Below are 13387 nucleotides of genomic sequence, written 5' to 3' on the forward strand. Positions count from 1 at the left end.
CGCCACCACCATGTGCTTCTCATGGGAGACTTCTTCTTCCCGGCAGCAAAATCAGCTGTTCCACTGTTGCACTGTGCAGTTCACTTCCCAAGTTGTGAGTTTCCCGGGGAACTGTGCCTCTGGTGAACTTGTACAGGTGCCGTCACTCTCTAGAGGACAACACTGTAGGTGGAGAAGACGCCCAGTGAAATCCAGTGTCAGTCTCTGAAGTACAGCCTGATTCAGAAGGGAGAGGCGGGAAATGAATGACTTTGTCTGGGAGAAAGGACTGTGGCCCCATGGGGTCACCTGTGTGCCTCTGGCTAGTTAGCAGAATCACTTTATTTGATTCCTGTGGAAAACAGAGCACTTCACCGGAATGCCAAAATCCATGAAATGCATCTTCTAGCTGGAGGGGGGTACGGTCGGGGCAGGGAGGACATTCTAGGAAGTCAGATGTTATTTTGGTCACAGTAGTGAACTATCAGGTAGTCAATCTAACCACAAAGAGGCTATTTGTTAATTTTATATATATATATATATATATATATATAATTTTTAAACTCCACTTTAGGTATTACCAAAATATCTATTATGCATTTTTGCAGCAGTCTAACTGAATTTCCCATACACACCTTGAAATCCCTCCCTTGAACAACCAGTCGCTTCTGAGAATATGTCCCCTAATAGTGCAGCCAGTTTTTGGCGTAATGGTTAAAATGCTGTTCAGGATGCCAGCATCCCATATCATCGTGCCTGGGGTTGGCGTCTTGGCTCTGCTTCCAATTCCAGCTTTCTGCTAATTTACACCCTGGGATGCAGCAGTGATGGGTCAAGTGTTTGGGTCCCTGCCACCCACATGGGACATCCAGACTGAGTTCTGGGCTCCTGGCCTCAGTGTAGCCTAGCCCTAAAAGTTGCAAGTATATGAAGAATAAGTTAGTGGATCCAGAATTTAGTGCTCTCTCTCTCTCTCTCTCTCTCTCTAATATGTATTTAGTTATTTATTTGAAAGGTACAGTTACAGAAAGAGGGGGAGAAAGATAAAGAGAAATCCTCCATAGGTAAATTCATTCCCCAAATGGCCGCAATGACCAGGGCTGGGCCAGGCCAAAGCCAGGAACCTGGAACACCATCCATGTCTCCTGCACGTGTGGCAGGGGCCCAAGTACCTGGGCCATCTTCTGCTGCTTTCCCAGGTGCATTAGCAGGGAGCTGGATTGGAAAAGGACTTGAACCAGCACCCACAAGGAATGCTGTCATCACAAGAAGTGATTTAAACCATTGTACCACATGCCACCTGGATGGCAGATTTCTGTCTGTCTGTCTATCTCTATCTCTCTCTCTATCCCTGCCCCTAAATAAATTAAATAAACAAGTAACAAATTTTACAGATGACTTGTACACACCTGTCTGTTGAACTTTATATTTTCTCAGATACTTCAGAGGAGAGAAAAAGCTGAGCCTGTGGATTCAGCTCAAAAAGTGCAGAGAAGAAATCCCTACAGCCCCAAACTCCATGAGTAAATTTAGACCTTGCCTCGGGGGGTGTGGGGGAGGAACTCCCAAAAGAACATTGGAATATATCATCCGATAGGTCTATTTTTAAAATAATATTTTTAATTTATATTATTTTATACCACAGAGAACATTAATGACTCTTATTTTTTCCCTCCAGAAAGGAGAAGAAAAAAGAGAAGTTAGGGTAGGAGAAATTGCATATATTCCAAATTCGAACCAATACCAAAAGGCACTCCGCCTATTTCAGTTTTAACACTAATTAAAGTCCTCACTTCTGAATTCAAAAGGAGAATTTTCCTTTAAGTGAGGACGGTGTGACACACGGCCTTACTTCCGGTGGCCTCTCCTCCAAGATTAATTGTTGAGAACTAAGAAGAGGTAAATATTTTGGAAACAAACAGTCTGATGTCCAACTATGTTGCTGCTGGAAAGTCAGGATTTAGGCCGAAAATTAAAAACAAATGGTTCGAGTGGACTGAGAAGTCTAAAGAAAAATAGCTTACAAAATATCCACCTCCTTCTATTATGTTAAATATGTCTCCTTCTTTGATGGCCCCGTTCTTTCCACTGGGATCTCACTAACAGAGATCTTTTATTTAGGTCTTCTTCTTCTTTTTTTTTCTTTTTCATGGTATCTTGGCTTTCCATGCCTACAATACTCTCATGGGCTTTTCAGCCAGATCCGAATGCCTTAAGGGCTGATTCTGAGGCCAGAGTGTTGTTTAGGACATCTGCCATTCTATGAGTCTGCTGTGTATCCCGCTTCCCATGTTGGATCCTTCTCTCCCTTTTTGATTCTATCAGTTAGTATTAGCAGACACTTGTCTTGTTTGTGTGATCCCTTTGACTCTTAGACCTATCAGAGCGATCAATTGTGAACTGAAATTGATCACTTGGACTAGTGAGATGGCATTGGTACATGCCACCTTGATGGGATTGTATTGGAATCCCCTGGCACATTTCTAACTCCACCATTTGGAGCAAGTCCGATTGAGCATGTCCCAAATTGTACATCTCCTCCTTTCTCTGAAGGGAGGAGAGAATTTCCACTTTGACTATGACCCTATCGGAATAAGACCAAAGTCAGCGAACTCTAAAGGCTTCCATAGCTCTGGCAACTCATGACTAGAGCCTAGGGAGATTACTGACGCCATGAACAGGAGTGTCAAATTGTTAAGTCAGCAACAGGAGTCACTGTGTACTTACATCCCATGTGGGATCTGTCCTTAATGTGTTGTCTAATGTGCAGTGATGCTATAACTAGTACTGAAACAGTATTTTTATACTTTGTGTCTCTGTGTGGGTACAAACTGATGAGATCTTTACTAATTATATACTGAATCGATCTTCTGTATATAAAGAGAATTGGAAATGAAAAAAAAAAGCTGGTGTTAAATTGGAAATGGCATAGAAAATTAATTAATTTTTAAAAAAATATTATGTAGGATCTCTGTCTTTAATGTGCTGTACACTGTTATTTAATGCTATAACTAGTACTCCAACAGTATTTTTTTCATTTTGTGTTGCTATATGGGGGCAAACTGTTGAAATCTTTACCTAATATATACTAAACTGATCTTCTGTATATAAAGAGAATTGAAAATGAATCTTGATGTGAATGGAAGGGGAGAGGGAGCGGGAAAGGGGAGGGTTGCGGGCGGGAGGGAAGTTATGGGAGGGGGAAGCCATTGTAACCCATAAGCTGTACTTTGGAAATTTATATTCATTAAATAAAAGTTTAAAAAATGAAAAAAAAATATGTCTCTATCAAATGCTTATGTGCTTCTTTTTCGTTTCCTACTAAACCACATATTTTCTGACCACTAGATTAGATTCTAGTTTTGAAAACAAGAGGCGGCAAACATCAGGGCACAGCCCACAGTCAAGGATACTGGCAAATGACTGACTCCATCCCTCACGCCGACACTTGGAAAATTCTGTCCTTAAAAGAACTGCTTCGCAGGCATAAGGCAGAGTAAGGGATCTGTGAACTTCTGTCCTAGCAACTCGATTGTGGAAAAGTTTTTATTCTGTCTGGAAGCAGACCAATAGCGTGCCCTAAATAGAAGCGGCTGAAGCACTCAAAGACTCCATAATTAGGTCCTGGCTGCATCCAAGTGCACATGACAAACTTCTAGAATTGCCGAAGGCTCGCCCCTTTTTATCCCCATCAGTGGAATGTGAGCCAGCTTGGGGCTGCAGAACCATTGTCAGCCATGTGGTCCTGAGCCGGTGCCTTCGTCTCTCGGCTCGCCTCTCCTACGGTGTTCACTTGAAGCCCTAAGGACGTGATGTCTGCAGGGTGCGATGCCCAACAGCGAGCTCTGTCATCCGGAGGTGAACACTGTACAAACCCTGACATGTAAGGCAGAAGATAGGGCCCGAGGGATTGGTAGCTCAGGGTGAATTTGCGATCCTGATGATCAATTAAGGCAATGAGAGTTACTAACTACAGGTTCAAGTGTAGTGTGCAGATTCCCCAAAGCAAACCGCGAGAAGAGAAGTCCAGTTCTCTTCAGGGTCTGCCAGAATGAGAGTAAAGCACTATCCCGGCAGTCCAGGGACCAGGCATCCAGTGACCTTAATGCTCTCAGGAGCCTTGTCCAAACTGCAGTGCAGATCAGCAGCTGCAGGACTAAGCAAATTCCACAGGCACCAGTGGCTAGCAACGGCAAACGGAAGTTAACTCTACTTGTGACTTAACACCGATTAGTCATAGTCATCTCCATCATCCCAGTTCACAAGGCTCTTTGCCAAAACTGTCAAAGCTATCCTGGGTTTCTCTGGATGACAGTGAGTATTCAACTCAGTGATGATAAAAAACTGTGCCGGACAGCCTGACCGATTCATGCTCCATTCATTTACCAACCCACTCATTCAGTTACAGAGCAGACACCTGGTCATCGGTGAGAAAAAGATTACAGAAAATGCATACTTTAGGGAGCTCAATGGTTGAAAAAACAAGAGTGTGAATAGGAAATCAAAGTGCCGTAATCCGTGCTAGGGCAGCAGCGAGCATAAACACTACGGCCACGTTAGCTCTTGTTGCAAGCACACACGATGTTTCTGTGATGCCTTCCCGTGGGTTCAGCACCTGATGGGTTTGTCGGGTGAATGTGCTCCCGCATTTTGTTTAGCTGATGCACCACGTTGTGGGGTACGAGGGAAAAGAAAGCTGTGAAGTTGGGATGCTGTCACATTGTAGACCATTTCCCCACAAGATCCCTGCACTGACTCCCAGAGACCCCCAGTCTGCAATCCATGGGCAGCAAGCAAGTGCTGTAGGCCTGCGTGATGCCCTGCGCCAGGGTATGTTTCATCCACAAAAGGAAACCACTGTTCAGATGCTGCATTGCTCACAGAAGAAAATCTGGGCTGCTGGATTCACCGTACTAAGAATTCTGGAAAGAGGAGAAGTTACTGAGTTCTGAGCTGATGCTCACACAAGAGTGAAGCTAAACTACTATGTTTTACCAAACAGAAATCAAAATACGGGATTCCTTCTATGCCTTCCCATAAAACTGCCCCGTGACATCAGCCGAGCCCTACTTTCAACAACGCCACCTACAGAAAAAGAATCCTGGCTTGATGGGCTAATAAAAGTGGTTCTTTCATTGTCTTCTTCCATTTTACAAATTTTGTTGATCATTCTTGGGAGACCTTATTCTAAGTGTAAATTTAAATCTTTGGTAAATCATTGTAGGAGTATGAGAATGCTTTGCTAGTATTGCTATGCATTGCACAGATGTTATAAAGATCAACATCGAATGCTGATGTTTCTGTAATTCAGACCCTCTGCAGCTGTAAGTTTTGACTTAGGGTATTATTCCTCCATATTTAACTATTTTTTATCTGAGTCAGAGAGAGAGAGAGAGAGAGAGAGAGAGAGAGAGATACTCTAGGAGCTTGCTCATTTCCCAAAGCCCACAATGACTAGTGCTGAGCTCAGGAACTGTAGCCAGGAACCGAGAACTCAATCCAGGCCTCCCACGTGGGCAGCAAAGAGCCAATTCCTTGAACCATCACCTCCCACAGTCTGTAATACCAGGAAGCTGGAATCGGAATTGGGAGCAGCAGCAGGAAGTGGAATCCAGGCACTCCAATATGGGATGTGGTGTCTTAACTGGCATCTCAACTGCCAAAGCAAACACCCTTTCCCTCCACCCGAATTTAAGAATAAGCACCTTGTTAGCAAATGCTTGTGTTCTGTCACACTTCACACGCTGGAGCTTCATGTGTGGCTTTAGGAAGAACATTCAAGAACTTCATGGAAATGCACATGATGAAAAAGACGGTGCATAGATTTAAAAAAAAAAATTGCAACAAGATAACCTTTTAATTCTATTTTCCACAAGTTTATTGAAGTATTTCTGTGTAACTTTCTTCTCTCCTATTAAAAATGAATACAAGTATTAAATTGCACTCCGTGTCTTCCACAAAAGGCTTTTAATTCAGGTTAAATGGTTGAAATAAGTGCCAGCATGGAATTCAAAGGACTTGGATTCCAGTCCCAGCTCTGCCACTAATTAGCTGAATGTTTTGAGCAGGTCATTTAATCTTCTGGGTTTCGATTTTTCTCATCTTTAAAGAAGACACTGAGATAGATGATCGACAAGATCCCTCCTTGCTCTAGAATATCTCTCAGTTTGAAAGGAAATCCTAACTCCAGTGTTGCCATCACCTCCTGGAATCCTTTCCTGTTTCATCCCCTGACATAAACTTGATTCATTTCGCCTTTACTGGGTATGTACCCGAGTGTGAGCCCCTCTGTCATTTATCTGACACGTGTAATCTCTCACTAGATTGTAGGCTCCTGGAGAACAGGCCCTGGGTCTCTTATCCCCATGACCCCAGCATCATATTAGTAGAGGTTTGATGGATACATATGGAACATACAGCCGAAGCTCTAGGGGCCATGCTTAAACAAAGTGCCTTGTCGGAAGATGGACAGAAAATAGCAAGTAAAATCCCCCACCCATCCTATTTACATGGCCAATCTGCAGGACAATACGCTCTTGCTATCTGGAAAGGGAAGGAAATATTCAAAAATAATTCAAAAGCTCAGTCATGCTTAATGCAGCTGTAAGTGCTAATGTAACATTTATTTTAGGCTTCAAGGAACTGGAATTCTCTTGACAGCCTCAGGTGCACACACACTGACCAATTTTAAAATGGTTCATTTTCTTATCCACACAAGACCTGTAGACTTCCCCATCTTTTATGGAAAAAAAATAGATTACTGGGTGGGTATTTGGGCTAGTCGTTAAGATGCCAGTTAAGATACTGCTATCCCCCACTGAATATCTGAATTTGATGCCTGCCTCTGGCCCCTGTATCCAGCTTTCTACAATGCTGAAAGGCAGTGGTCATGGTTCAAGTAACCAGGTGCCTGCCACCAAGGTGGGAGGCCTGAATTGAGTGTTGGCTCCTGACTTTGGCGCAGCCCAGCCCCAGCCATTGTGAGCACTGAGTGAATCAGCAGATGGGAGAGCCCTCTCTCTTTCCCCAACCCTTTCAAATTACCAGTTAACTAACTGAAAAATATTTTTTAAAAAAGTTACATGGAATTACCACCATATAAGCAGATTTGAGGGGCTCTGAGAATACAGATTTCTTATCCAGCTTTATACATGGTGCACTAGCGAGGCTCAAGACCACCTCATGTTGATGCTTCACTAAAACAGAGTTCAGCAAATAGTCCCATGGACATGACTCACTGCAGCACACATTTTCAGAAAGTGTGCAGAAAATGTGTATTGTGAAAACAATTATGCATGGATTTAAAAATTATTTTGCACCCAAATGAAGTTTTAATTCCACTTTCTATGAGTTCTGGAGTGACCTCACAGATACACAAAACAAATCCAATAAAGGGAAAACATGGTAGACGTTAGAAGGAAACCAGGCACTAGCTCCAAGCCCTCTCTCCTAAAATTCTCCAGTAAGAGTTGTGGCAACACAAACGTCAGATGCCAGTCGGGCTCATTAAGGACTCACTGGGGCTGGTCCCATAAGCACCCTCTGTCTGGCACTTATCAAATTCCACACTCTGGAAGCAGCGTAGGCGTTCAGCATAAATCAGGCTGTGCAAGGAAACAGTGTGGGTTCCAGGGGGCATTTCCATCAGTTACAGTAGCAGGGACCATCCTGAAATGCAAGTTTCCAAGGCCGAGTGTTAAGTAAGGGTTTTCAAAGGATGGACATCCTGCCTGTACATTGCAAAAATCACTTTATAACAACTAGGCAAGATGGGCAGAAGTGCAGCAATTGCTTTAACAGCTTAATGAAGAGGGGGTTGGGTAATGAGCACAAAAACACAGTCGGATGGAAGGCATGAGTTCTAACGTTCCGAGGACTAGTTCACAATAACCTGCTGCATATATGTGAGCAAGCAGATGAGAGGAGGCCAAAGATGCCCAGTGTGACGTAATGACAAGGAGGGGCAAACATTAGTTACCCTGCTACAGCCCCAAAGCACTGTATACGTTCCTGGAAATATTATCCTGTACCAGATCAATATGTGTGATTATCAATGTTAGTCAAGAAACTGTTTTAAATGTTTAGGGAAAAAGAAATGCTAACTAATGTGATTTTATCATCATGCACTGAATATATGTATCAATTGATCACACCGTACCTCAGAAATACGCACAAATAAAATGTTTTATAAATAATGATATTTTTATATATATAAAACTAATGACCCATAAAATATTTTGTATGTATATTTAGCTGTCATTTAGCTGGGTGAGCTTCTGACTGTCTCCTCCCATACCTGAGGGCTGCTCCTCAACTGAGCCGACACCGTCTTCATTCCAGGAAACAGCCTCTTGAATGGGTTAATTACATAAACACACGAGGTCAACAAGTGAGTCAACTTTCCTTCACTGCTTTCTCATCTCTTTTTTGACTATGCTTCATTTGGGGAGAAACTACAGAACTGTAGTCCTGTGACTGCAAAGCGGAATACACCAACCAAGCCTTCCGTTCAACTCTGCTTACTCTCTGACTCTTGTGCACGGGATCTTAACCTCCAGCCGTCCAGTCAGGCCTGTGGACTTCTCAGAAGGCTACTTCTAAGTTCACAAAAGTACACAGGACAGCACTATCTGCCATTGGGTCCCATGACGACCCGAAATTTTAAGTAATGGTGAATATAAACAGCATTTCGGAATATTTTTAACACACACAATATGATATGAAAATATCCATTATTTCTTTTGGTACTTCTAGTAACACTGTCAATGGTCACCAACCTTCATAACCAAAGGAAAAGCTACATTTCAGTTAGCAATTAGAGAGAGTAAATATATAATAACTTTTCTCATCAAAAGGCCTTGGATAAAAATCTCCGGTTTCTAGGGCCATGAGATCAGAGGTTCAGCACATCAGGCCATTAAGTCCACCAGCAGGCAGACTTGCCTTGCTTGACCACAGAAGCTTTAGAATCAAATTAATGACTATACTACTGTGATTTCATGTGAAAATCCACACTCCTCGACTCTCCGGGGGGAGAAACAAATGAAGACTGAGCAACAAGGGGCTGGCCTTCAGCAAGGTCACGCAGAGCCAGGCTGAACTGAACAACAGCTACGCTATTACACAGGGTGTGAGCTTCCCAGTGTTCACAGTTAGCTATGAACCCCGCCTCACTGTCGCACGCCACCATGTGAGGGCACAGTTAGCTGGTGGACATTTGCAAGCCAGTCAGAGAGCCCTCACCAGGGAGCCAAGCATGTTGGCCTTGGACTTCACAGCTCCAGGACGGAGACAAATCAATCAATCCTGCTGCTTAAGCCACCTTGTCTATTCTATTTTGCCATGGCAGCCCAAGCTAAGATGGCTTGCTTTCCCACTGTAGTGACAAAGTGGATTAGTTGAGATTGGCCTATAAATCATCAACTACTATCTGACCCTTGTTAGGAAAAGTTTTCAACCCCTGCTCTAGTTGCTGAATGAAATGACCAGAGATACCTCTAGGATTTCGACAGATAGGGATTGAGGGCTGGTTAGGGGGAGCTACATTTGCATAACAAGCACCTTAGCGAAAGAATGATCCCATCCCTCCCTATCTTATGCACTGCAAACTGCTCACTGCACAAACCCATGCAGGGAGCCACACCTATGTGGCCAGAGCCAGAATCTGTTATGACTGAAAACTTGGATTTAAAATCTATCCTCCAACTTACCAAGAGTATGCCCTTCATTAGCAGCCCGGACAGCTATGAGACACCAATAGCATACTAAAGACATCGTTTTGATTATACAGTTCACAGCAAATACTCATTGCAATGATGTTTACACTAGTAATAATAACAACAAGATATTTTTTATTAATAGATCCATAGAGAATAAAGTGATAAGTGACTGAGAAACTATAACTTGTTCAGAGTGTGTCTGTGGAGCATGGTTGCAGAGAAAATATTATTAACTTTGACAAACCAAAGCAACACAGTAGAGTCTATGCAAATACAGACTGCAGAATCCAGCAGAGATGGGTTCAAATCCAGACCCAGACCTGTTAGTTATCTGAAAATGATCTGTTCCAGTCCCAGACCCTCAACCTCCTCATGGGTGAAATGGAGGTTACGCTGCTATTTTTGTGGGTTGTTGACATTTAATCAGGTAAAATATGCTAAAATTCCTGGTTATATGGAACACACTCTCAAAATGGCAGTTGAAATCACTAATCATTGGTGCATATTTTCTCACAATTTCTATTTTTCCTAAGAGCGTACTTTGTTTTGGAGGAGAAAATGAGACCCATGGACAACACACCCTCTGCCCACAACTTGCAGGTTATTGTGACTGTCCATCAAGAAGGACTGGGAAAGCTGATGCAAGTCATAGCAGGGAGCAAAGTTACAGAGGGAAGAAGCCACTGGCTGTAACTCAGCTCTTAGCAGCTCCAGACACAAGCTCATCACTGCAGGTGCCACCATAAAGAATACACAGGTTTTCTGTCACTAGTTTCTCTCTCCATCAGAGGTAGCCACCCTGGTATGCCTACTCAGCTCTTGTAACCTACATGTGGTGTGTGTGAGTGTGCCTGTATGTGTCTACATGTGTGTGTGAAAGAGAGAGAGCCAAGAGAGCTTTGTGATGAATTCATTTGGAAGAATCAAGATGCATCTCCTTAACTGTCCCTCACTGAGACACAGATTTGCACTGCAAATATACCAATTGATTATCTGATAAAAACCACTGTGGCCCTGAGTTTCCTCAGGTGCTTGAAGAGGGAAGATAACAGCCCATTTCACTGCACAGGAATATTATTTAAATGTCAAATGAGACCCAGTATAAATAACGTGTTTTGAGAGGGCAATGACAAATATGATGTGTGCCAAGGAAGGTAATGTGATGATGGACAAGGGTTTCTGTGATCGGACAGGACAGCAGATCTCAAGACTGCCAAATTGTAGGGTGGAGCAGACCTAAGAATAAAAGTAGTCAAATATCAGACAGGCTGCCTTGTACCCGAGGAACTTTTCTTCGCAGAAGGCAGAGCACAGACCAAACCAAATCAAGCCAAACAGATTTCTGCTTAACATCGAAAGAACTCTGAGCTTCCAATGAAGCAGCAAGGAAGTTCCGTATTTGGTACCTATTTAGCACCCCTGCTCCACTCTCGTCACCGCCTCAAGTTATTTGTGCTTCATATAGTATTTACCCTTGACTGTAAGCTCCTTAAGCTTCGGGACTCTGTAGTAAGTCTTTATGCTCTCTACAGCCACAAGGGGACTTCAAAAACTTTGTGGGAAATGGAATTAAAGGGTAAGTTATTTTGGTGCAAAAATTTTGAAATCCACGCAAATGAGGGATATCCAAGAAGTTCACGGAAAAAGCATATTATAAAAAAAAAAAAAAAAAAAAAAAACTCTGTGGATTTAAAAAATGTTTTGCACCAAAATAAGCTTCTATTTTAGTTCCAATTTCCATGAACTTTTTGAAGTGCCCTCATATTCATATAAATTTTTGTTTTGTATGTTCTGGATGCACAATACCTCTTTGATAACAAAACCGTAAGGGGAAATGATGTTCAAATATATGTCAAAGGTCATGGCATAGTTAGTACCAGTGCCTCTCCTGCCAGTTTCACCCTCTTTTAGAACCCTGAGTAGGAATCACATTGGTTCAGCTGTGCCATTTCTAGATTGCTACAGGATGGATGTGGATTTGTCTCTTGGCCTGAATGTTTCCCTCCATGTTAACTGCAGGGGGAAGTTTTACTTAAGGGGGCAGAGGACAGAAAGGATTGTTATTTCAAAATACTTCACCATAGACAGGCAAGCACATTAGATGAAATTCCTTAAGTGCAAGTTATTCAGACATGTATTTCATTCTTGGCAATAAGAGAGACCCAAACAGTGCCCAATGACCTATAAATCAGAGCTAGGAGATTGCTTTATGCAAATTAAATTTGTGTCATGCTCATCAATAAAAAGAAAACAGCAATGAAGATTAAATTGCAGCCTCAGTAAAAAGTAAAGGATTCCTATACCTATTTGTACGATATGTCAATGTGGCTAATTAATTTTTGAGATAGTGCTCTTTGAAAGAATTAATGGAGAGTAGGCTTTGTGAATTGATTATTAAATGAGAATAAGGGTTTAAAGAGCATTGGAAGTGTAAAATAGGCAACCAGCTTGATGAACATACTAGCTTGAAAGAAATCCACAGAAGAAAGCAAAAGATACTGGAAATGAGTTTACAGCTCTAATATAAATTATAAGAACTGACTATAGCATGGTATAGTTTATTTACTTGTTCCTTTCTCTTCAAGTCCGTTTTTCATTTTGCATCCTAAGTGATAAAGATTCAAATATTTAGCAGTATTATCAGGGCATTTTTTTCCTTTGGAAAGTAAGCAAAATATAAATTATATCACTTTCCATGCTTGGGAAGGCGTTGCCACAAAACGAACCAACTTTTCCACTCCTCAGCTAATAGAGTGCGACACAGTCACCCTGGGAGCACCGAGAAGGGGAAGCAGATGCAGACAACATACCCGCTTCCGTAGATTGCAAGTGAGAGTGAGATTCCTTGAGAACGAGTTTGCAAACGCCGTGTAGAAGTCCAGCACTTTCAGCAAGGCTTCCCGCTTGATGATGTGCAGGTCGCAGTATGTCAGCGCCCGAACATTGGCACAGGCGTGAGCAAGGGTGGTTTCCTTCCAGAAGATGTCTCCAAACACATCGCCTTTCCCTGGAAAACCCAGTGAGACAAACACTCAGTGATCTACAGCAGGTGTGATGGAAACAATCACTGTGAATCAGTTTCACGTGCTTTATTGATCGTCCAGTGTAATTGAGAGCTGAAGGGATAACCCCATCTACATACATGTAACAACATATCCCATCTACAGACACAGAACAGATACAACACGTCTATACACCAAGTAGAGCAACAGCAGCCTGAATTTAGCTCCTGATGGAAATCCTGGAGGGCATGAACAAATAAAACCCAATTAAAGTTTTATTATTTAAATTATTTAACAAACAATTTGATTTCCTTCTGCCACCTTAACTGTTCCTATTCTTGAGTAGAAGGAACAAAGGCAGTTTCATCCTTGCTCTACTTCTTCTGGTAAAGATGACAAAAGATGATAGTATACAAAGATTTGCTGTTAGAGCCTTATCAACCCAGCCCTGATTCAGCACACATTCAACACACAGCACTAAAACTTGCCATGACTCAGCTACCAAAGGATGCTTTTTCTTCTCTACCTAGTGAAACACCATAGAGGGCCTTAGCACCCGGCCTAAGGGACCCCATTCACAATTCCAGGGCTTCAGAAGTTGCGTTGGCTAAAGCCTGGAGGCCTAGATTTGTTATCCATAACCAGCCCCTTAAAAAAATAAATGCAATGCTGTAATCATATGCGTAT

At 42.4% G+C, this 13387-nt stretch overlaps 1 protein-coding gene across 1 annotated transcript in view; it reads right to left on the bottom strand.

The window, feature by feature from the left end:
• Nucleotides 1-13387, bottom strand: part of KCNH5 (potassium voltage-gated channel subfamily H member 5) — a 362743-nt gene that overhangs the window by 48152 nt on the left and 301204 nt on the right. Inside the window, exon 10 of the mRNA XM_062181546.1 lies at nt 12509-12705. Within this exon, the coding sequence (XP_062037530.1) occupies nt 12509-12705 (197 nt within the window). The remainder of the gene's footprint in view (nt 1-12508; nt 12706-13387) is intronic.

Source organism: Lepus europaeus, chromosome 22, assembly GCF_033115175.1.
Source record: "Lepus europaeus isolate LE1 chromosome 22, mLepTim1.pri, whole genome shotgun sequence".
Taxonomy (NCBI): Eukaryota; Metazoa; Chordata; class Mammalia; order Lagomorpha; family Leporidae; genus Lepus; species Lepus europaeus.